The 23,752-nt window shown below is 37.3% G+C and overlaps 2 protein-coding genes across 2 annotated transcripts in view; one reads left to right on the top strand and one right to left on the bottom strand.

Annotated features, from left to right (window-relative positions):
- The first annotated feature begins 406 nt into the window (after positions 1-406).
- On the top strand, positions 407-6,250 carry MLANA (melan-A). Its single transcript, XM_066182287.1, has 4 exons — positions 407-480; positions 2,963-3,059; positions 5,126-5,227; positions 6,182-6,250. Exons 1-4 carry the CDS (start codon positions 407-409, stop codon positions 6,248-6,250), a joined length of 342 nt encoding a protein of 113 aa, XP_066038384.1.
- An 11,999-nt stretch (positions 6,251-18,249) lies between these two features.
- BRD10 (bromodomain containing 10) overlaps positions 18,250-23,752 on the bottom strand; it is a 48,666-nt gene continuing 43,163 nt past the window's right edge. Inside the window, exon 8 of the mRNA XM_066180850.1 lies at positions 18,250-22,573. Coding sequence (XP_066036947.1) covers positions 18,969-22,573 — 3,605 coding nt within the window. The 3' untranslated portion in view covers positions 18,250-18,968. The remainder of the gene's footprint in view (positions 22,574-23,752) is intronic.

Genomic DNA, 23,752 nt, shown 5'->3' with positions numbered 1-23,752 from the left:
CTGTAAGAACAGTATTAGTGTTCCTTCTCGATAGTTTTTCTTGTCCAGGTAATTTTTTTTTCTATATTCTAGATTTTGCTTCAGAAGTCTGCCATTATTTGGTACTTAAACAGAGTACATCAAATTCTGCAAACTCTGTTACACTCAGTTGCAAACACTTTGATATCAGTGGTGATACTAATTTGTAGACTATAGTTGTGGTTTTGAGCTTTATCTTAAATTGGGACAGTTGCATGCGTATATGGATCTACTTGATTCTGAAGATATCAGATTATCCTGCCTCTCTAAAATGCTCCTGTTAAAACAAAGAAGCTGAAAAGATTATGCTTTAAAGTTAACAAATTATTTATCACACAGACACACTGTGTTTCTGCCATATAGGTTTGAGCAGGACCAGCCTCACAAAATGCCCAGAAGATACAACCACCTGGATGGCAACTATTTCAGAGGGAAGGGACACATCCATTTTTCAGCAGAAGAGTAAGCATAAATCAAAACCTATGTTAGCATGTAAGATGGTGAAAGAATTTGCATTGAAAGAAAAACAGAAGATTGTATCAAAAAAGTCACTGTTGTACATAGACGGAGTGCCTTTTAACTCTTACAGTTCTCATTAACGTTTGTCATAGCGCAATCTTAGAGAGCCCTCGATGTTCAGAAAAATCAGAATTGCAGAAGTCAAGAATCTAGAGTTAAATCATATGATCACATGTCTTTAGCCTTTACCAGGTTTACTGAGGCTTATTTAGAATTTATTTTTGAGGCTGTTGCAAGGTGATCTGTATACTAAATCTCTAGATTCATAGACATCTCTTGGGAAACCTCAAAGAGATGTTGTCTCAGTCTCTGCTCCCAGAGAAATGGTTAAAAAAAGTGAAAGACATCAATGCCATGCAAATGTGACTCCCAAATTGTTTCTGGCAAATATTTTTTTATCTTTGGGTTACAATAAAATATGTTTGGTCTGGGATTATGGGAGACACCATCCAACTGGTGATGTTTTATTACATAAGACAACTGATACCAGTGTGCTTGGGATATCCGTATGTGAATCATGCTTCTGGTACTGGCTTACCGGGCCCCAAACTTAACACCTTGTTGCAAACACTCATACTGCAAGATAGTTGGTTCTCCATCAGCCCTGGCAAAAAGAATAAACAAAGGGGAAAGCTCTCTAATAGTCCATCCAAAGCAGTGCCATTCTTAAAAAGAAAAAAATATGAAAAAAAGCTGGCTAGTCGTGTTTCAGCACTTGAAACTAGGTATGCTCACATCTATGCTGTGAATTCTATTGGCTGTAACTGTAAGTAGTTTTTCTACATATGCAAAAGTGACACTCTCCTTCCAGTACCAGAAGTATTCTAGACATGAGCCCAGATTCCTAGCAGCACAACTTCAGCTTTAAGTGGAATTGCAAGAAATCACATACACACTTTCCATACTAGCCTCTGAGTAGTGAGGGAAGGTATTAGATAGCATTTGTGCAGTCACAAGTACCAGCTCTAGAACTGCCACACATTCTGGAGGCATACAGGCTAATGAACAACTAAAACAACATAACATGTGACAAACAGAAAGTCTAAAAATGTAGAGAGGGCACCAGCTGCCTGGAGAAGTAGTCCCACCAAGTCTGAACTGTGCTGGCGAGAGTAGCAAAACCAGTGGAGCCATCTCACGATTTTGGCTGCATCAGAAAGTGACTGCTGTGAGCGCTGTTCTTGGGTTAAACAGGTGTGCAGGCCACACAAAGTCTTCAAGGGGTGGTAGCAACTTACAAGATCCAAGTATGTGGGAAAAAGAAAATCCCTTTGTCTCCAAGGGCCTTCATGTTTCAAACAGCACACAGGAAGTTCAGACAAAAAAGCAGCCTGTTCTGCCACACAAATCTGTTTGCATACTTTCAAGCTTTTTAGTTCACAAGGAAATATTCCTTCATGAGACTTGGGGTTAGTGAAAATGACAGCAAATAGATATAAAAACTCTCTGGTACGTCACGTAACACCACTACTCAGTCCCAATGAAAAAGTCTGGGGTAATTACTGCAAGGCAACTAGGCATAAGATCTACAGATGTATGTTGGAATGGGATTATCCTGATTCACATAGCAATTTTTTCACCCATAGTCTTTTCCCTTTAATAATTTAATATATTCTTCTGCTTCTGAACACGCAAAGAGCAAAATAAATGGGGAATGAATTTGATATGTCTTAACAGGGAGGATATTAACACTAAAGGAAGGGGTTTTGTGACTAGGAAATTTGAAATTACTTTGTCAGCTTGCTTTTGGACATAGAGTGGAACTGTGCTGTTTCTGCCAAGTCCCCAGTGAGCAGTGGGAAGGATGTTTTACAGCACAGTTTCCAAAGCATATATTCCCTACAATGACCCAGTGACACCAATACTGTGACTAGTATGTCATGCAAGAACTAAATCCTTATAGAGCTCTTTAAGAATAATTCAAAGTTTCTTAGTCGTTTTAAGGTTGTAATGTGTTTTATGTATCAAAAAACCCTTCTGTCATTACAAGTTGTTGCAATATAATGCAATTAGGATACATTTTAAATACTTGCTGCCTAGAGAAATTTAGCAAATAAACACAAGCTGCATCATTGCAGATGTGGTATTTAATTTATTTCACATTCAATTGCAGTATCACAATTCTGTGATTTGCTAGATTTACAGACAGGTATGTTTTTGGAATCAGTAGTCACTGGTAGATAATTATTTTCAAAGAAAAATATTTTTAAAATATTTAAGAACTTGGTAGAGAAATTAGCTAATAGCTAAATCTACAGAAACTGGCTGAAGTTATTGATAGTGTGCCTATTTTCTGAGGTAAATTCTGCTCCATGCCTTCCTATGATAAAAGGACACCGACACAAACTTTTGGCCTAACTGTTCCTGCTCCCAGGAGGATGCACCTAGCTGTGGTGCAAATTACTTTGTTTTGCATTCCCAACAGAGCTCTGGGTATTGGACTTCTCATTTTGGTGCTGGCAATTTTACTTGCCTTTGGCTGCTGGTATTACAAAAGACGCAGTGGCTACAAAAGTCTGCGGGTAAGTGTAGCAGTCCATGTTCTCTCATGCTATTATTTTGACAACATATTACCTTGATTTGCATTACATTAAAGCAAAAAACATCAAATCTGTAACAGGACACCATTATCTCAAGCAGTATTTACACTGACATATGTCACAGACAAAACCACACAATATGAAACACAACCTGCCCTGAAGAACTTGCCAGTCAGAAAAAAGGGGTAAGAGGAACCATAAGCAAAGGGACAGGAAAACAGTTGCCCAATTTTGCACAACACATCAATAAAAAATTATTTGTAGGAAGCATTCTGTTTAGATTTACACAAAACAAAGAGATGTTCTTTGTCTCTTCATTCAAATAAACGTAATATATTCACTGTTCATAAGATTTACCCCTAAATAAGGACAGATATGATTAGAGTAAATCTAGGAAAGGAAGCAGAGAAGAAAAATAACTGTTACAAGTAGGTAAATATGCTCTCCTATGGGTGATGTGTGATTTATCCATATAAAATTTGACTTGCAGTTTTAAGATTTACTTAAAAAAAAGTGGGACGGGTTTGAGATTTGTTTTCTTACGATGACTTTAAAAATATTTTCATTTGTGTCTTCTTAGAAAATATTTTTTAAAAAGGTACAATCCTTCTCATAACATCTGTTGTTAGAAGTCCCAAAGCTTTATTTTTTAAGTTTTGCTCCCTCTTGTATGAAAGGGAGGTCTTTTAAAATTCTTTAAAGTGAAAGCTTATTATGGTTTAATCTCAGACAGCAATTAATCACTATGTAGACACTTGCTTACTTCCTGCTGCCACCCTGGTGTGGAGGAGAACTGGAAAGAAGAGGTGAACTTAATGGGTTGAGATAAGAACAGCTCAAAAATGGAAACAAAATATAATCATCTACTACTACTAATCATAATAATGAAAAGGAGAGAAAGAGAGCAATAAAACCCCAAAGGAACAAGTGATGCCCGATACAGTTTCTCACCACTCCCAACTGATGTCCATCTCATTCCTGAGCAGCAATCAGCCCCTCCCAGCCAAATCTGTTATTTATATACAGAGCATGATGTTCTTGGGTGTGGAATATCCCATTGGCTAGTCCAGGTTAGACGTCCCAGCCATAAGCAGTCCCAGTTTCTTGTGCACCTGCTCTGTGGCAGAGCATGAGCCACTGTAAAGTCCTTGACACAGAGCAAGAGCTACTAAACAAAACCCAAACCATCACTGTGTTATCAGCATTTGTCTCATAATGAATCCAAAACAAAGCACGGTACCAGCTGTTTAAAAGAAAATGAACTCTACTCCAGCTGAAACCAGGACAAAGCTTTATCCAAATATATGTTTTACAGTATCTTTTATCCTAATATTATGAAGAATATATAAAGTAACTATTTGGGACCAAAAAACCCAGCAAAGCTCTCACCAAAGTTAGCAAATCCATTTCCTTGCTGTTTCTGATAACTTTGTCCCATTCTCTTTCTATCCAAGTATACAGTTATCTATCCAATACATATATCAACTGGCAGAATATCTAAAAACTGAACTTTCATAGTGAAATGTTGCACAAATGAAGGTAATACTCAAAAAATCCCTTCAAAAATCAAACCAAATTCCTGTTTTGTATATCTTGGAAAAAAATAATCTGTTTTTTAATTCCTTCTCATCACAGATTGCTACTTTCTGGTTTTGAAAATCATATTTTTCTTAGGCTATTTTTGGCTAGGAGAGAACTGGTACAGAAGGTGTACAATGGAAAACTAAAAGGTTGGGAACTAAGGAAAGAAATGGGTGGCATAAAAAAGAGGAGGCATTTGGGTACATAAGATGTAAGTTCCTACATCAGTCTGGGACCCAAAAAACGTGATACTTATTTTTCTGGCAATGTAATTGGGCTGCCAGGGGAGAGAGCATACGTATCAGCAGAGACAGCAAAAAGTGATAGGTAAGGTATCTTTCATACCTGCATTGTGTCAAATTCTACATTCTAATACATTCTGTATATGCGCTGTCAAATTTTGCTCCAGCTTCACACAGTCTCTTCCTCCTTTCACCTTCCCTATATTTCTTTATGACCTGTCACAGAGCAAAAGCTCTAGTGTGAGCACAATACAAAACGTGGTAGGTGGGGGAGAAATACTGGACTGCAAAATGGCTCTGCAGGACTACAGAGACTTAAATTCCATGGTAAGTTGTAACTCAAAATCTCAATTAAAACTGAGTAAGACATGGGGAGATAATACTGTTAAACAGGCACTTGATGATTTCTCCCTTGGTGTATTCTCTCGTACTTTGAGTCTTCAATGCCTAAATATCAACTTAGAAAATAGTACTTGAAAAAATTTGTACTGTGAAAAATTAAAAAAATTAAATCTACTATTTAGAATGTTTATTTTAAAAGTTATTGTCTTCAATTTACATTTATTCTTAATTGTATGATCATTTTGCAATCTATTAGAATGATGCAACACCCAAATGCTGAAATATACTGAAAACTCCCAAACATCTCCCTAATTGATTTTCTACCATTCTGACAAACAACAAATGGATTGTGTCTGGTATACTATACTCTGACAAGCATTATCAGGGAACATTACAAAATTTCAACATGGTAGCTCTTCTAATCATTATGGAAAGACGAACATTTAAACTTTCATTTTCCAAAAAGGTAAATTAAACGATAAGTACATATAAATGGGAGTGTTTAAATTGCTTTAGAATTGAGAAGAGGCTAACTTTGAACAATTTTAAATAAGCTGCTCAAATTTTTACCTCTAGAAATAGGACAACATGCCTACATCAAGACTCTTAAAGAAAAGCTTCAATATTTGTCTGAATTATCAATCTAAAAACACCCCATATATTTAAGAAAAATATTACTGCCTTTATAACACCAAAAATTATCCCTTTGGATGGGCAATAGCAATAAAGTGAATCTGAGGCAAAACCAGAAAACATATACCAAAAAAGTAACCTTAAACAACAGACACAATGAATAAGCTCAGCTTCTTTAAGTCATAGAACTGTATCTAATACAGTGGTAAATAGCTTGCTGTGTGTTTAATGTCATTCTCTTGTCATTTTTCTTTTAACTCAATTGGGATTTTTTTTTATCTTTCACACCCATTTTCCTTACCATAGGTACCCAATGCTCCACCAGCTTATGACAAAATTGCTGCAGATCAGTCACCACCGCCTTATTCACCATGACAACATGAAATTTGAAACCCTCAACATACTGATTCCATTTCTTCATGCTCACTCTTTATTTCCTGTATATGCTTAACTTCCTTAAAGCTAAAATCATACAATAGAAAACAACATGTTTTCATTAGCAGTTGCTGAGAAGTATTCCCACTTAATTTACAGAACTGGTCTTTGAAATGCCTTAATAAATCTGAATGTGCTTTTATTTTAAGCTTTTCATTTCTTGTTGTCAGATTAATACATTATGGTCTGGTTATCTTGAATCCTTCATATGTCTACATAGATCTGTAATCACACACTATTTGGTATGAATCAGAGTAAAAAGTGATGGCACCTTTGTTTTAATTTTCCTCATTTAGTTTCCCTTTCTTTAAAAAATAATTTAAAAACCCAAAACCCCAATAACAACAACAAAAACTACACACCAAAAAACTCCACCAAAAAACAAAAACCCGCCAAACATTCCTCAGAGTGTGATGTAAAAGAATCTTGTCACAAAATGAACCACTTGACTATATGTCCTCTTACAGACTGTTTTTCACACCAGCAGTTTTAAAACTAACTTCCAAAAAGTGACTATGTTTTACAACACACTTATACCTCATATCACTCGTTTATGTACCTGTATTGAAATAATTCCTTATAAAACGTGATCTAGGCAATCTAGGAGTTTCTGCTTGGAGTCCATACTATTTCATATTGTGAATGGATATAATGACATCAACTTTCATTTCCTTGGGGCAGACATGTGAGAGAGCAAAAGAATTTTGTAAATATAAACATTTGCATGTCATTTCTTTCTAATATGAAACTATAAAAGTAAATGCCAAAAACCCCATGTTTTTTGAAAAACACAGAAGACAACAGACTCCTAGATATTAATTTTCCCAGCCTGCCAGAACACGCAGTTTTTGCATACTCAGCCTTTTTGTTATTGTTTGCTTGTCAGATTATTACTTAAGATTATATGCAGATCAATAAATTTATACACAAGGCCTGATATCTCACAGCAGGAGGCAGCTAAAACAGTACATCATTCATTAAATACAATAGCAGTCACAGAAGAAAACTGATTTCATAAATTATTAACCACTATTAGTAAAGAATCTAGTTCTTTATCATCAAATATGCAAATACAAACATCTTAAAACAAAAAAAGGTTTCAGTTACTTGCCTAACATAAACTCCACATATGTTGATAAATAATAAAATAGGTTTTAAAAAATGTTTCTTTGGTAATAAAAATGTCTATATAACACTTAATATAAATTTTATATATATATTAGTAAAATTGTTGGAGGATAATAAATACCAGTAATTGCTGTGAAAAGTTATAACCCATCCACATATTTTTATAAATTTAGTTGATATATTTATTTAGAAATTAGAGATGTATTTTAACCTAAAAAGCTGCCTTACCTGTGTCATTTCCAATATCTGCCTGTCAGGAAAAAAACTGTGGAATTATTTAGCAACAGGAAGAGGAATACACAGAAAAACATAAAAAATGCCATCTTATAGCTAGTAAGGACTAGAGATGTAGAACACAATATTTCTTGCAGGACCGATAAGCTAAAGCTTGAGGATGATGTCTTTAGCAACTCAGCACTCTGCAATTCTCTTCTCTAGGGCAACATCCTTTCAAAAGACTGTATAGTGCTACAGTGGAATAGAACTGACATACACAGTAATTTTCTCATATCTGAGATAAAAATCAATTTAAAAAATAACAGAGGTTATTCACTATGAAGAAGTGAAGTGCTTAGATTTCAAAAAGCTTTACTTGATTGCACACATTTTTAGTAGTGTCAGAATTAAATATATTACCAGATGTTGCAAAAGCTCATGAGGAAGTTAACACTGATGAAGTGGAAATATTAATTTCTTTGTGGAACTGTGTAAGGTCAAATTGTTAAAACTCCTCAGGAGCCAGAACTGGAACAATTAAACGTTGAGCTGAATTTATAGATACTTAAGGATAGATAAGCCCTACTGGAAACCTATCCTCAGTTTTCAGCAAGTCCTCTCCTTTTTTCTCCTGGTGGAGTATTTTTTGCTTTATAGACAAAATAGACAGTGGTCTCAGATTTAAGTGCATTAAAATAACTGCATGAAATAGAGCTTCACAGAGCACTCAAATAGTTCTAAACTTCATCACTCATGCTCAGTGCCATTCTAAATTCCATTTTCAAATCTGGCTCTATACCCAGTGATGTACATGGCAGAGTCTGGCTGTTGACACATTAAAAATAAAAACAACTGATTCAAGACAGGTCAGACCTTGGAAACAAGAGATCTGTAATTGCTAAAGTTGCATGATTCAAGAACTGGTACTTTCTGTATTACACTCAATAACACTACACTTCACCAAAGACTAGTTAAAACATTCCAGGACATCTGCTCATTTAAAGAGAAATGCACCGAAATGTTTTAACTTCTGTACATGGAGAACATGGTATAGGGTGTTCAACCTTCCTGGAAAGTCTCTGATTAGACAGTTATATCACCCCAGAGCAGCAACCGGTCACCAAAATATAGATTCATAGTTTCTTTAATTTGGTCGTGTATGTAATAGAGAGGATATAAAAGTCAAAGACCTTCTGCTCCTCTGGTTTTTACCCTCTTTGCAATCAGGCTGCTATCAGATGCCTTGTATTACAACTATAATTTTGGACAAACGTAATATTTGTGCTTCATTTTCTTCCATCAAAAAAAGCTAATGAAGAAATTCAAGGGCAATTTGAGTTTTTTTCCACAGGACAGCGATGAAGAGGTGGCTGGTCACAGCTGGAGAATAAAGCTCTTCTTGCTACTTATCTGCACTATCAGAGCAGCAGACGGACTATTACTAAAGCTTATCTGTAAAAAAGGGTCTCAGGAGCTTCTCCACAGCTATGCATGGAACCCTTACATAGATGCAACAAATACTTCAGAAACAGACCCCTTGCTAATATAGTGTATTTTGGTCAGATTGGTAAATTAGAATGGCAATAGCAGTTACACTGTCTGTGTTTGTATTTCTGGTATGACCCTGTTGGATCATCTACTTTTTAATGCAGGAACAAACCCCAACACAGCCTTTTAAAGCTACTGAACAAAGGTAAAATGCAGCAGGTTCCTGATGAGTTCAATCTTCCTGGCATACTGCATGATGTAGCAAAACACGCTCTTGAGCCAAGAGCCGAAGAGTATAGTCCATACATGTCAGAGGATTATCATAAAAGAAAGTACCATGAACTTTCCACAGGAAGCACTTGCTTTTGTAGAGTCTTACCAGTCTAGTGTAAATGACTGGCATTTGCAGCTGGTTGCTAGGAGAATCTAGTGACACTCACCTCAGCAATGTCTTTCGGCTTCACTCCTGCTACAGCTGGGGATGTATGTATATTATCTTGGCCCTAAGAACTGTATTAGTAATAGCCATATTGCTTGTAATTTTTCAGTGAAATACTTTGCTTCATGTTTATGTCTAATATTGGAAGAATATCCATTACTTTGTTGGTGTTAAGTCCATGTACTCACATGACATAAGAGTACATTTTTTGCCTTTAAAAGCAAAGTTATTTTCACTTCTTCTGTAAAGGAAAAGGTTAATGAGTTTTTTTGTCTTTGGAGAAGTAGCATTAATGCACATGTATTTTTCTGTTGACTGCATTTTAAACTGTGCAACAAGGTTGAAAGGTTGTTGTGTTCATGTAATTTCATTAAACATATTGTACTGCCCATTAGAGCTGAAAAGCGCTAGAAAATTTCCAGTGTCATCTCGGACACAGATCTGCACTTAACTTTACATGCGGTAGTAAAGGTAAACTAGCAGCAATATAAAGTTTTAAAAGCTATCTGCAGGAATTACCTACTGTAGTGGTTTGAAAGCAAAACAAATGAGAGGCTCCAAGTTAGGGATATAATTTAATAGGAAGAAAGGAAAGAAAGTAAAATAAAATAGATGCAATAATACAAAAGACCACTGACAGAGTCAGAATACAACCTGAGCAGAGTGATGGAAGCAGTCCAGATGAGGTGGTCTTCCTGAAGCAGTGATCCTGTAGAAAGGTCTGGTAGCTCTGTTCCTCTGGGAATCCAGTGGGTAAGGGCCCCCTTTACTGTCCCAAACCCCAGATTATATCCAGGTGAGAATGCTTGGTTCCTCCCCCTGGGCGGAGCATCTCACAATGGGATGATGGGTCATGCAGGGGGTCCTTGATGGCCCATTAAACAGAGATAGCTTCTGGAGGGAGTTATCTATGAGTCATGGGCAAGGCATCAGATGGGCTATTAACAGAAGCTAATGGTCCAGAGGGAGGGGGTCTGGGAAAACACTGTCCCACCTGAATTCAACAGTCCATGAAGATGGTGATAGAATACTTTGTGCACATCCTATACTACAACCCAGGACACCTACTCGTCCCATATATGCTACCAGCTAAAATTCAGCACCTGTGCACTTTTTGGAATTGACCCTCCATATTTTGTATTCTTGGAGAACCTCAGATTTTTACTTTTCTTCCTTTATGCAAAAAGTCCTTGCCTCAAAGGCAGCAGCCTTAGATTTCTAATGAACAGACTGAACTATTGCTTCCCTTGCTGCCAAAATCTAGCTCTTCTAGACATTTTGTCCACGTAGATTTTTCTCTTGTGCCAATACAAAAGACTACATTTTTGGAGGTAGTGGGGCTCCTAACTGCCTTGTACTCACAGCAATATTAAGAAGAAAGGCTCATCCATCCCATTCTCATCTACCTCATTCTCATCCACCATGAACCATGTCTCAAATCCCACTAGATGGCATCTCCCACACTGGAACAGATTGCCCAGAGAGGCTGTGGAGTCTCCCTCCCTGGAAATATTCAAGAACTGCCTGGATGCAATCCTGTGCAATGTGCTCTGGGATGATCCTGCTTGAGCAGGGAGATTGGACCTGGTGACCTGCTGTCGTCCCTTCCAACCTGACCCATTCTGTGCTTCTGTGATTCTATGACATTTATTCAGCAAAAAAAGAACCAGAGACTACAGGGCCCTATTTAACTAGAAATAAAAGGGCAGAATGTATAATCCATTGCAGCAACACTATTGACGTTAAATGTCACAAATATTATTGACATTAAATGTTACAGTTATTGCGTTCTCTTGTTCCCCCAGAAAGCTCTTCACACAGGATAACTGCAAACTCCAGTCTTGGTGGATTCACATGGGTGAAAACCTGAAGAAAGTTTAAACAGCACATGTGCCTTCACATTTCCAAACCATTTTAGTATAGCCTCAATAAGAAGTTTGGACCACATGCTTTATTTGCACCTTTTCTGAGAGATACATCACATGAGCTCAAACCAGTACAAAACAGCGTGATGGCCTAATACAAATACTTCAGTCTTTCAATACTAATTTTGTAAAGTCTTTTCAACTCTACTAGCTTCCATCTCAGGATGGGAGAAACAGAATTCTCTGCTGCACATTTGCTATGTTCTCTGCGTTCACAGAAAAGCAGCCTTCCTTCTTCACAGTTCTTTCTTTTTCATTTACCTTATTATCATCTTGTAGATATAAGGGGAAAGATCTGACTCATTTTTTGTTGAGCATAATTTTCTTAAGAAAAAGGTGTCATCTTCCAACTTCTATCAATTTGTCCTTTCCCACTCACCTTGGCAAAAGTATTTGATTTCTATTTCTCCATAGCACCACATACACCTCACTGCTTCTGACACTCTGGACCAAAAGAGTGGCCCTTTTTAGACATAGCTCAGTGCTAGATTTGATTCTCCAGCTGTTTGCAGGAGGAATTTTAGGATTGTCATCTGGAAGTGATAAAAAAAGAAAAACCTTAGAACTGCTTCAGAATTTGCATTTAAACAAAAAAATCATATGCTAAGTGTGAAAAATCCCTGACATTAATATCCTGTAGAGAAAGCATTGCAAGGATTCAGGTGTCAGATGTCTATCTTGTTATAAAATACTCCTATTTCGCTATCTCCAGGAAACTCAACCTGAACATTTTTGGTATCTCTAGAGATTTAAGAAGCTTGTCTTTCTTACATTCATAATACCCAGGATATGCAGTCCACATGATCTTCACTTCCTGGATTTTGGGCCCAACAACAATTTCAGTCAACTCCTCATTCAAACCTTCTGCTGTTTAACATGATTCATGCACCTCTCCTACCACTTCTTATAATGGAGAAGCAGGTTTTTGCATTTATATCACTGTTTTTTCCACTTTGCTTCTTTGAATTACTGCTCACATTTTTTCCAGTAACTGATTCTTTGGCTGCAAAATCTGCCCTTTCACATCACAGACAAGCTCAGGCTGAGCTCACACAATTCTCCTGGAATTACTGTTGGAGGCTGTGTATACATACTGGGAAAATTAACTCATACTTGATCTATTTCTTAATTCTTTCCACTAAGAATTCTCTACTGGCCACTACAGTGAGTGAAACACCAAGTCCAAGGTGCAGCTAATACATGGACAGGACTATTGCACCAGTCACATCACTTGCATTTCATGTGCCTAAGTAAGAAATTCACTTTCAGACATGGGCTCTTTTTTAAAAAAATGGACTGGTTTTCCATCAGTTTCTTAGGCCATGAAGAAGGAAAATACTTCAGGAACGAAAATACTCTCCCACTTTTTGTTCTTCTATGCTTACAATGCAAAAAGCACTCTACTGGCAAGAATAGTATTTTGAAGGCATAACTTGTAGTTGAACTGTAGAATACTGTCCAGACAAGCCTCAAAAAATGCACTGTAATTTTAGTATTGGTGTGTTGCTAATATGAATTGTCAATGTCTTTTAAAAACAGATACAAGCAATTCCTCCTTCCTAGTAGCTAGAATTTATTACAATACTAAAAATACCTGCTTTTTATACTGTGTAAATGGAATCCATCATGATACTACTCTTCCTTTATTACAAGGAAGGCACCCTGTGGCTACACAGTAATATCCAGTCACTAATTCCTCTCTGTTATTCAATTTCACTGCTGCATGTGTTAAAAAAAAAGAATGAGCAATGATTCTACAAATAACAGCATGCTACAAAGATAGATCACAATCTATATGCTGGTACCAGATGGCAACAACATATTGTCAGCCAAAATAGTCTGATTTTATACTTGTTTATTCATTCTTGTGTATTTATACTTGAGATGGAATCAGTATGAACAAATAATTAAGTATATTGTCTTATTTTTATGACATTGGCATTGACAAGCAAAGTTCTAAAGCCTGAAGACAATCACAAAAATCACAGTTGTTTCTTCACTATCTTGCTTCCCTTTGGTATTTAATTTTTGTAAATGCTATTTGTCAATGCTCCTCACATTCTTGAAAAAAATTGCATTTTTGAAATATTTTCTTCATTGTAAAAAGTGAGAATAGGGGAAGATTAAGCAGTAATCTAGGTGTCTAACCTTTAGTTATGGATGGGATGTTGGAAGGAGTCAGGGGACCAAGGATTCTATTCCCAGTTCCTCCATGTTGCTATGAGAACTCAGAACTTCCATTGTCTTCATCTGCAAAAGGTGGGAAATCACATTTATGCACATTTTAAAAGACCTTCATAATTTCAAGAAATATTTTAAGCAATTAATTACATTTGCTTTGCATTACATACCATTTTTATTTAATGTGTTTAGTTCAGCTGAGATAGGAATAAAAATACTGTAAGAACACCAACTTTCTGAAGAACTTCTGGACCAGTCACAAATGATATAATGAACTATCCGCGTTTCCAAGTTTCTTCAAGACATTCAGGTGTGATTACTGAACAGACAGTTCCATATTTTGAGAAAATAAGAAAATACACGAAGATTTATCAAGACTTTAAAGTTTGTTTTTATGCCACTGTAGTTCCAAGAATTTTTTTTTAAAACAGCATTACTCTGTATCACATTTACAAAGTGGCTCATTCAACAACTAAAAATTCCTTATCTGGATGTCAATCTGTATAAAGTGACCATATACAGACTTTATCTTGTATCCTAAGCACAAAACCAATGAGATTTCAAAAGCCTCACATTAAAAATTATTACAGCAGTTTCTCCTTTTACATCTCCAAGAGACATAAACCAAGCAAAAATAGAAGAGTGCCAGACTTGCAGTAGTTTCAATAACCTGGTTTAAAGATCATGTCTTTACAGCTACAATATTCTCAATATTCTGCAAGTCGTATAGATGTATTGGATGAATTGAGTTGACACTGATATGAAGTTGGTTCACAATTGATACTTCTATGAAAAAGTTAGTACGAGGATAAATAATAGTCAGAAATCAACCCACAACCATTGAAATAATTATTATAAAAGAAAAATCAACACACAGCTGAATAGCTCATAGGACCTTAGAACACGCACTCTTCTGATACCATATCTCAAGAATATAGTAAAATTGAAAAGGTATACACAACAATGACAGAAACTGATTACTTCCATGAAAGAAATAATTGATTTCTCACGATTTCTCTTTATTCTAGAAAAGAGAAAACCAACATGGCAACAGACAACATAAGCCACTTGGAAAACCAGCAGAGAGCAAAGGCTTATTGTATCTTACAATATAAATATTATTTGCATCAAATGAAACTAGCAGGTGCCAGGTTTGGAAACTAAAAAGCAGATTTATTTACAAACTCTTTAACACTAGATGCTGTGTATGGTAATAGTCTGTTTCCATACCCATGAATTCTTGAAAGGATTGGTGTATTTCATCAAGAGAAATGCACTGAAAGTTATTAAATGGAAAAAAATCACAGCTGTATGAGGAAGACTCTGGATCACAGATTAGTGGATACTAAAAGAGTATTCAGGCCTGTTATTGTGCTCTTTTGGAATGCTACTGTTGAGTGCTTCAAGAGACTAGGTGATGCTGGGATCGATGGCCATCATAACAGGATAGATGGACCTTAAGTCTGATGTAGCATTATTAATCTTATTTTTCCTATTATTTTGAGTCAGTAAACTCATTTGAGGTGCAGCTTACAGGGGGCAGTTCACATGAGTTTAAGTTCTTGTAAGCACCTTTGGCCATTCTATTTAAAGGAAATAGTCCTTAAACATAACAAATATTCATGCTTCAATAAAAATTATTAATTTACTTTAAAATTTATTTGGGCTACTAAAGTTCTGCACTACCACAAAGTATAAGCAAAACCAACCATAAACTACACACACTGCGGCAGCTATGGCTGCCCTACAAATGCTAGCTTTTAGTAATTTTCTGACCTACTCCCATGAGATAAATTAGTTTCTCTTCTCTCACTTACCAGGAAAATTTTTGCTTCCCTTTTCATATTAAACCCTTTGTTATGTCACGCAGTGAAATCAGCACAGATTTGAATGACTTGACAGAAACACTTGGTTTGAATAGATACTTCTATGAACCCTAAGACTTGTCAAATTTAATTCCTTCTAGTGTGGCAGAATGCCTGTGAGAAAATGGCAGCACACACACGGGGGTTTGAACTGTGAAGCAATATTAACGACATTTTCTACTCATAGCAAAGCAAAACTATTGTGCAGAAAATGTCCATTGAGGTAAATAAAAGGATGTCATTGAGAATATTCAAAGTCATTAGTGAACCCAAAATATTGTAATGTAATGTAATATAGTGTATGAATACTTGTATACAATTATCAGAGGGTGTCCAAAAGCATGGCATTTTACAAGCTCTGAGAATTTGAATGTGTTTTCTTAAAAGGCTGATTTATTTATCTATATTTATATGTTTCATCAAACATCTTTTTAACTTCAAGTTGAGATGCAGGCAATTCAGCTTTTTCATTGTGTCTGTGAATATAATCTATGTTTTTACAGTTGTTTTTGTGCTACTGGTAGCACTATACATTTGGTAAACAGCAAAAGGTACATAGCAAATTGTCAATGGGCATTTATATTCATTTGAAAAAACCCCATATCTCTGACTGACATTCTTACTATTGGAGAAGAGTATTGGGAATAGGAATTTTATTCACAAAAATTACTAAAATTTGGTTTTACACAATGACTGTTGTGAGCCCATTACATAGTAGTCTCAAGTCTTTCTCCAGAAGGATTTGGAATGTGAACATATGTCTGAGAATTAAAATCCATGAAAACTGTAATCAAACTGAATCAAACTTTTCATGTTGTAAAATTTATCTCTGCCAAATTATAAAATATTTATCGAAATCATAAAATATTGCCATAATAATTCACAAAATTTCTTGGAAATCATTCAAGCAAGTTACTTGAGCCCTGAGTTCCTAAGTTCAGTTTTTCTAACTTTTCTCTTTATTAGAATCAATTATAGCATAAATCTTTCTGTTACATTAGCACAGAGAAAAATGCCATGCAAGCATTTTTTTCTCCATCAAGAACAACTTCAATACTAGAGCCTAGTCTTGAGCTTTCCAAACAATATAGGCAACTCTACAGTAAATATAAATTAGAAAAAGGGAAAAAACAATCATTGCAAGAAAAGAGAAAAATCAAAAAAAAGCGAGTCCCAAGGTTCAACCAGTGAAATGGACATAAAATGAGTTGCTGGTATATATGGGTTTGGGATATGTAAAATGTCCATGAAGAAACTGCTATTCTCTGCCATCTCCTTCTGTTGGAGAAGTCACCTGCAGCATTCAACTGTAAAATGCAGTTAGACTTAAAAATCCTTAGTCCTCTAAACTGTACAAGGGCAAGCAGACACCCTTACTACCAGGTGTCTTCAAAATAAGTTACAAAACACCTTACACGAGAAGCAGGAAAATCATAGCAGGTAGCTTTTTCTCAATTTAAATAAACCTTCTTTCACTGCAAAACTGACAGCTTCCATCTTTCCCAGCCCTGAGATAAGACGGAAATTTCTGATCCAGAAAGATGCAATTTCCCAATGCAATTCTTTTAATTAGTGCAAAAGGAAGGCACAAACCTTTCCTCCCCCTACTTTCCCAGAACTACAGCTAAATAGCGATCAGGTTACTTTTCAGAACAATTTCAAGGGCAGCTGACAGAGGCAGTAAGATGTGGTCCTGTTCTTCAACTCAACGTCTGAACTGCAAAACTGTGTACAGCAAAAGGGGAAGGGAAGTGGAAAATTCAACGGGATGAAGAGCAAAGGTTGAAGCTTCATTTTTATGAAGTTCAGCTTACGAACACTGCTAAATACAGATATGTAAGCTTTTATCCCCTTTGAAGTCATAGTTATTTAAAAGGCAACTAACATTTATAAGCCCTTCTGAAATCTTCCCTTCTAGTTTCTAAAAATAAAACCCAAACCAATTAACTCCACAAAAAATCCAACATATATGATGACAACAATTCTAAAATCATCATCTTCCATAAGATGGGCACCCTTTCTCTATATGCAAAATCACAAAAGATATCAAAAACTTATCACTGCAGCAGGCAGTTGTGAACTCAGCAGATCTGCAGAAAATAACCCAAAGGTTTCATCAGATCAAATGCTGAAGCTAAGCCAATAAATACTGAAAACACTGTATAAAAAGGGAATTTTAATGCAATTTGTGAATTATCCCCATTCAAAATACTAATAAAGCTTCTTTTAATCTTGTATGATGTTTTAGCAATCTCCTTCCAGATAGACCACTTATAAGCTAAAGAAAAAAATACAGATCTAGAAAGCATGACCAGTGAAAAAAATGGGTAGTTGTTGTGGCTAGACAGAAGATTAATGAGTGACCTTGTTACAGTTACCAGATATGGGAAAACACATACACGGCTGTAAAACACAGAACATTAACTATTCAACAGATCTTTTAGCTTTAAGACAAAGTATGACAGTCCTTAACAGCAATCAGTATGACTTAGACTGGTGTCTAGGAAACCATTTGTAGTCTTACCATTTCACTGAAGTTGTTTAGGCAACATAACCAAACCATTAAGAATGGATGAAGTATGAGTTATCCTGCCCTATCTAATGAGGAACAATAAGGAGGCCTTCCTTCCAAATCCTGCCAAATCACATGAAATTTAAAATCAGAGAAGAACAAAAGAGATTAAATAATTTCATTCTACCATACACTGAAAGATATAGATATAGATCTATCTATATGTATGTATGTGTGTATGTATGTATGTATGTATGTATTCTCCCACTGTGTAACAGTTACACATATTTTTAACTACTGCCAACACAAAGCAGTACAGCAACTTGATTTATTACATGCAGATTCTTCTGCATTGTTGCTAAACAGTACACTGGTCCAAAGTTACTAAAATACTTTAAAAACTATACATTATGTAAACAAAACATAAACAAGACAGCATAGTTCTTTGTACATATTGTTTAGTACAGGTTTTTAGGAGTTCAGGAATATGTACAATTCTATCCTATAGACTGCATTTTTACAATGCACTTTTTTTTTTAAAGAAACAAGCCAAAAATAAATTTGATAAATAAAAAGGAGATAGATACACTGTCATAAACACACTGGCAAACAGTCCATAGTTTAAGATGGAACACGAGCAAAAGGCAAGATTTCTCCAAACGTGAATTCAGTTTAATGAATTCACTGGTCATTTCTGAGACTTTTACTAGAGAACTCTGAAAACTTCTGACAAACTAAAATTTTTATTTCTCCAGATCCCCACAGGTAAACAGGCAAGAACTGTAACCTTGTTAATTTTAAGCAAATCAATTGTTTAAAACACTGTAAGAAATTATTCAATAGTTACAACTTCCAAAGTTCGAGGAATGCCCCAGAATTTCAAAGTGGCTCATTTGCAGTAAATTCAGGATGCAGCTTTGTCAGTTTTATCAAGGCAAGATGACTGAGATGAAGGGAAGACCGTGGTAGGATTTCTGCTTGTGGAAACAACAGGAAGCAGTGATGAAGACAGGGAAGGAACTTTTGGTGCTGAAGTATTTAGAGTATTCAGTATGGCTCCCTCTGGACTGACCAACAGTTTTTTGATAGAACTGTCTAGCTGAAACACCGATGTGTTGCTCGGTAAATGAGAATTTGGAGGATGAACAGCAGGAACAGCAGATGTAGCTACATTAATGGGAGGCTTTGTCACTGAAGATACAGACAGAGTTACTGCAGACAGTGGAGTACATGAGTTAGCTGGAGTACTAAATATCTGGGGTGTTGCATGTACGATGGGTAAAGCATCTGCAGCTCCAAAAGAGTTCACAATTTTTGTAGAGCTTTTCAAAGGATGTTTTGGTATTTGCCAACTTAATGAATGACTTGGTGCTAGGATGATTTTTGAGGTTATTGGATTAACAGTTGTTATACCTTGAGGTTCTTGAATGTGGTTAATTGTTAAAGGAGTCTGTTTTGTATTACAGGAGAGAAGAAGAACATGGCTGCCAGCTCCGAGGCCTTGTAGTGGAACAACAAAATGAGTACCATTAATCACTATCTGAGTTCCAGGTGCCAAAGGCATGCAAGTGTTAATGACTATTTTCTGTTGAGTGGAAGGTTCATTCAGCAGAACTCCTGTTTTGCTTGTTACAGGGGGTGAAGCTTCAGACATCTGAATGGTAGAAGCACAAGCATAATCATGACTTTGTTTCTCTGTTCTGGGAGGCACCTGCTGGCATTGTACGGCAGAAAGACTGGGAAAACTAATTACTTCACTTGGATTTGGTGATGGAGGCAGCAACACACTCTGAGGTTTGTGAATACCTGCATGACTTGACACAGCAGCTGAAATTCCTGATGACTGAAACTGAAGCAGTGTGGGCAACTGTCTTTTTAGTACTGGAAGAGGAGATGGAACTGCTGCCAACTGAGGAACTCTATGTAACACCTTGGAGGGGGTGGCTGCAGGTCCAGACAAGCTAATGACTGGAAATTGCAGACCAGATGCTAAGTTTTGTGGAGATACTGTTGGCTGAGTTGAAATCAGCACAGATGAAGCAAGATGTCCTGTTTTCACAGTTGACATACCCACAGTATTTCCAATATTTGATGTACAAAATCGATTACACAGAACTGGCCTTATTCTTGAGGGATCATTGCCACCCATCAAGACAGTAGGCTGTGCCCCAGAGGAAGTTCCATTTGATGTTACTGAAACAGATTCTACTTGTGCATTTGCTGCTTTTACTGTAAAGGCATTTTCAGCTTTTGTTGCAACACATATAGATTCATTAGCTGATACAGCAAAACTTGGAACAGGAACCACAGTACTACTTGTCAAGGATGGGGCCAAGGCCGTCCTCTTTTTGTCTTCTCCTTTGGAAATGCCAGAGTGCAATATATTAACTGGTAGGGCCTCCTGTGCACTGCCTTTAGTATTTACAATGGTCTGACCTATATTTAGCCCAATTTTCACATCTTTTACTTGAGCAATAGTTGGTGATGAGTTTATTCTCACTGGTGCTCCTACTGTAGATGGGATCAAAACCAACTGTGGTTGCTCTGTGGCATTAACAAAGGTTTTCGTTAGGGAAGAAGGAAGATTCTGTTTCAATGACTCTGCAACTAGATTGGTGGTTGATGGGCCATTGGCAATTTGTGTGTTAATGAAAACCAGCTTCTGAGTGTTAACAGCAGTGGATGCTGAACAGGGTAAAATACTGACCCCTGATGCCCCAGAAGGAGATAAAATTGGTGGATTTGCGATTAATGTAAATTTCTGGACTGGAGTACCACTGGTTAACCCTCCATTTGTTGCAGAATTTGACTCAGATTGTGTAACAGGTTTTGTTTTCACTTTAGTATCCCCTCCATGCTGCACAGAAGAATCTGGAGTTTTGACAATATTACTTTGTCCAACGCTAGATACACTAACAGGGCTGCTTAGAGTTGCAGACACCAAATTGCTAGGTAATGGAATGGAGGATAAAGAAGACACATGGCAGGAGTTGTCTCTTACTTGACACGAAGAGTCCTGAACAGCCGGCTGCTGTAGTGTGAATTCAGTATTTTTCTCCATTGCCTGGTTAAAATCAGCAGGGAAAGGTGGAATGTTAACAGGAGAAGCTATTGACGGGGCAAATCCAGAAGGAGATGATTGTCCGATATGCGGGAGACAAGATGTGGCTGTTGCTACAGATGGAAGACTAGGGCATGATACTATTGTGGTTTTTGGCACAAGAAAGGCCTGAAGTTGAGATGTGTAAGTGAAAACTGAAGTGGGACATAAACTACTAGGTGAAATCTGGTCTGGGTTTGTTTGCACTTTAACAATTCCAGTGTTTCCACCTCGTGTTGTGACCAGAATAGATTGTGATTCTCTTACACACACTGTCTTTAGCTCTTGCTTAGTTTCAAGGGAGTCAGTTTGCTGCTGTGATGCAAGACAATGAGAGACAGAATCAGTGTCTGTAGATGCACTTAATGCTGCTGCTGGTATCAACGATTGGCTAGCTGTGGAAAGAGTAGGTGAAGCTAAAGACACAGGCAATGTAGCAGTTGCAACTGTAGTCTTGATTTTGTCGTTTTCACTTTGGCTTACCTGAATTATTGGTGATAAGTTATCTGCTGAAGTTACATCAGACAATGGTTGTGTGGTGTTCGTGGGACTAGTCACTTGTGATGAGTGAGTAGTATTCTTGCAAAAAACTGTAGTGGGTGACTGAGTGGCATTTGCAGGGCCTGTTACCAGAACAGGTGTTAAAGAAACACTGACATTTGACGTTTTTGGTAAAGGTGTACAGTGCATCTTAAATGATTTTTTTTGTAGTGACTGAATATCCTTGGGCACAAATTTTTCTTCCTTCTGCTGAAGAAGAAAATTCTTAGGTAAAAGAAGAACTTGTTGCATGACTTTTTCTCCATTTTTAGGGTCAATCATAGCCTGCATTTGAATTTTCACTGAGCTGTTGGGAACATCTAATGGTACACAGTGGCCATTTGGCATTTTGTACACCATTTGTAAAGGAGTCTTTGAGCTAGCCTGGCAGGGCAATGCTGGTTTGATCAGTGATGATTCCAAAGCTGGCAAAACTGACTTTTCAGAAGTAGACAGGTTCATGCCCGCAGGAGGCAACAGTTGATTTGTTAAGGTCACTTTGTTCCCCATATTCTTGGCAAGCAAGGCCTGGATGGGTTTGGTCCCTTTCACAAAGTTTGATACTGATGTTGCAGGATCTGTCAAGGAAAGCAACTCTAGAGTTGACCCTTCAAATTGTTTCAGCTCAGTCAAGCAACTATCCGACTGCAGGCTACTTTCTGAACTCTGGACCACAGCCTCATCAGTGCTCAGTTTAGCTTTCTTCCTTGGTGAAAGCTCGTTAGTACTTTGATTCAGACAACTATTTTGCCTGAACTGTCGTTTAATGCATTTGGGCAGAGTCTTCTGTATCTCTTTAGAAGCTGATTCTTTTTTCAGAATTCTGTTTTTTCCTGCAGGTAAATTCATCTCTAATAGTTTCATTTCATCTGCAAGGATATTAAAACAGAAACTGTGTGTTACATGTTTGCAACTGATACCCCTATAAAACAGTTTTACAGTGTCTTGCTAAAGGCATTAAACTAGTTTGCAAGAGTAAAGGTACGTGGAAGGAAATATCTAATTTTTTAAGGGCATCTGGTCAAGGACCTTTGCAATACAAAATAGGGGTAATAAGGAAAGGAGGAAGTAATAAACAAGAACATACAGGGACTGAAACCTGACCAGCAATGGGAGACAGTGAGGAAAACCAAACCTGATCAACCAGATTAATTGATAACAGTATGTGAGAGCATGAAAATGTATATTCCAGCAAGGTGGCCTTGAGGGGAAAAAGGGAAAAGCCAGGAAAAAAAAATACAGAGACACAGATCTAACCAAACCAAAATGGAGACAATGTCAAAAAACAACTTCACCAATCACACCTACTGATGGGCTATCAGGAAACTGAAGAGGCCTCTTGCAGGAAGATTAACTTTTGGAACTAATATGATTATAAACCAGAGGAGATCCCGGAGATGGAGCCAGGAGGGGTGAGGGAATTGGTACAGCTATACAAACCCATGAATCAATGTGTATAGGTAAGGAGAGTTTTAAGGACAGCCGCAAGACGTTACAGCCTGTGGGCCTGGTGCCAGCTGCCGGGGGTGAGTGTCTGTATGCTCCCCAAATCCAGTGTGCATGTATTCACTGATAAACTTCAAGCTAGACTAGATGGTGAGCAGGAGGGCCCGGGGGTCTGGCCTGGCCTAACAGGTGGACTCGTGAGTGGGGGATGCCTGTGTGACAAAGATGTGAATGCCATGTTTCATGCTGAGCATCAAGCTGGACTAGCCAGTGAGCAGGGGATTCATGAAGTGGTAAGAGGGCAGAGGATGCATGCAGGAGGGCCAGATGGACAGAAGGACCATGCATTGAGGTTTTCATTGCATGGGGCTGCAGGGGGTCCTCTCTGAGGAGAGAGACCAGGAACTGTCTTGTGCCAGACACAGCTGGCTCCAAAACAAATTCACTGCAGGACATGCCTGAGCCTGTCAGCCAAGATGCCTCATGGACAATGCTTTGCCGAAGTCTGTGACAGAGTGGACTGAGGAAAAAACGTAGAGATACAATCCTGCAGAAACCAAGGTCAGCAAAGAAGGAGGGGTAAGAGGTGGTCCAGGCACTGA

This window comes from Chamaea fasciata, unplaced genomic scaffold, assembly GCF_029207755.1.
Source record: "Chamaea fasciata isolate MVZ Bird 193981 ecotype frontalis unplaced genomic scaffold, bChaFas1.0.hap1 SCAF_4, whole genome shotgun sequence".
Taxonomy (NCBI): Eukaryota; Metazoa; Chordata; class Aves; order Passeriformes; family Sylviidae; genus Chamaea; species Chamaea fasciata.
The sequence above is the reverse complement of the archived record's forward strand: the minus strand, read 5'-3'. Positions and strand labels throughout refer to the sequence as shown.

Bases quoted from the DNA above. Each gene is read 5' to 3' on its own strand.
- MLANA (XM_066182287.1), top strand. From the start codon at position 407: ATGCCCAGAAGATACAACCACCTGGATGGCAACTATTTCAGAGGGAAG. The intron at 481-2,962 runs GTAAGCATAAAT...CATTCCCAACAG, and splicing joins ATCCATTTTTCAGCAGAAGA to AGCTCTGGGTATTGGACTTC. The intron at 3,060-5,125 runs GTAAGTGTAGCA...GACCTGTCACAG, and splicing joins GTGGCTACAAAAGTCTGCGG to AGCAAAAGCTCTAGTGTGAG.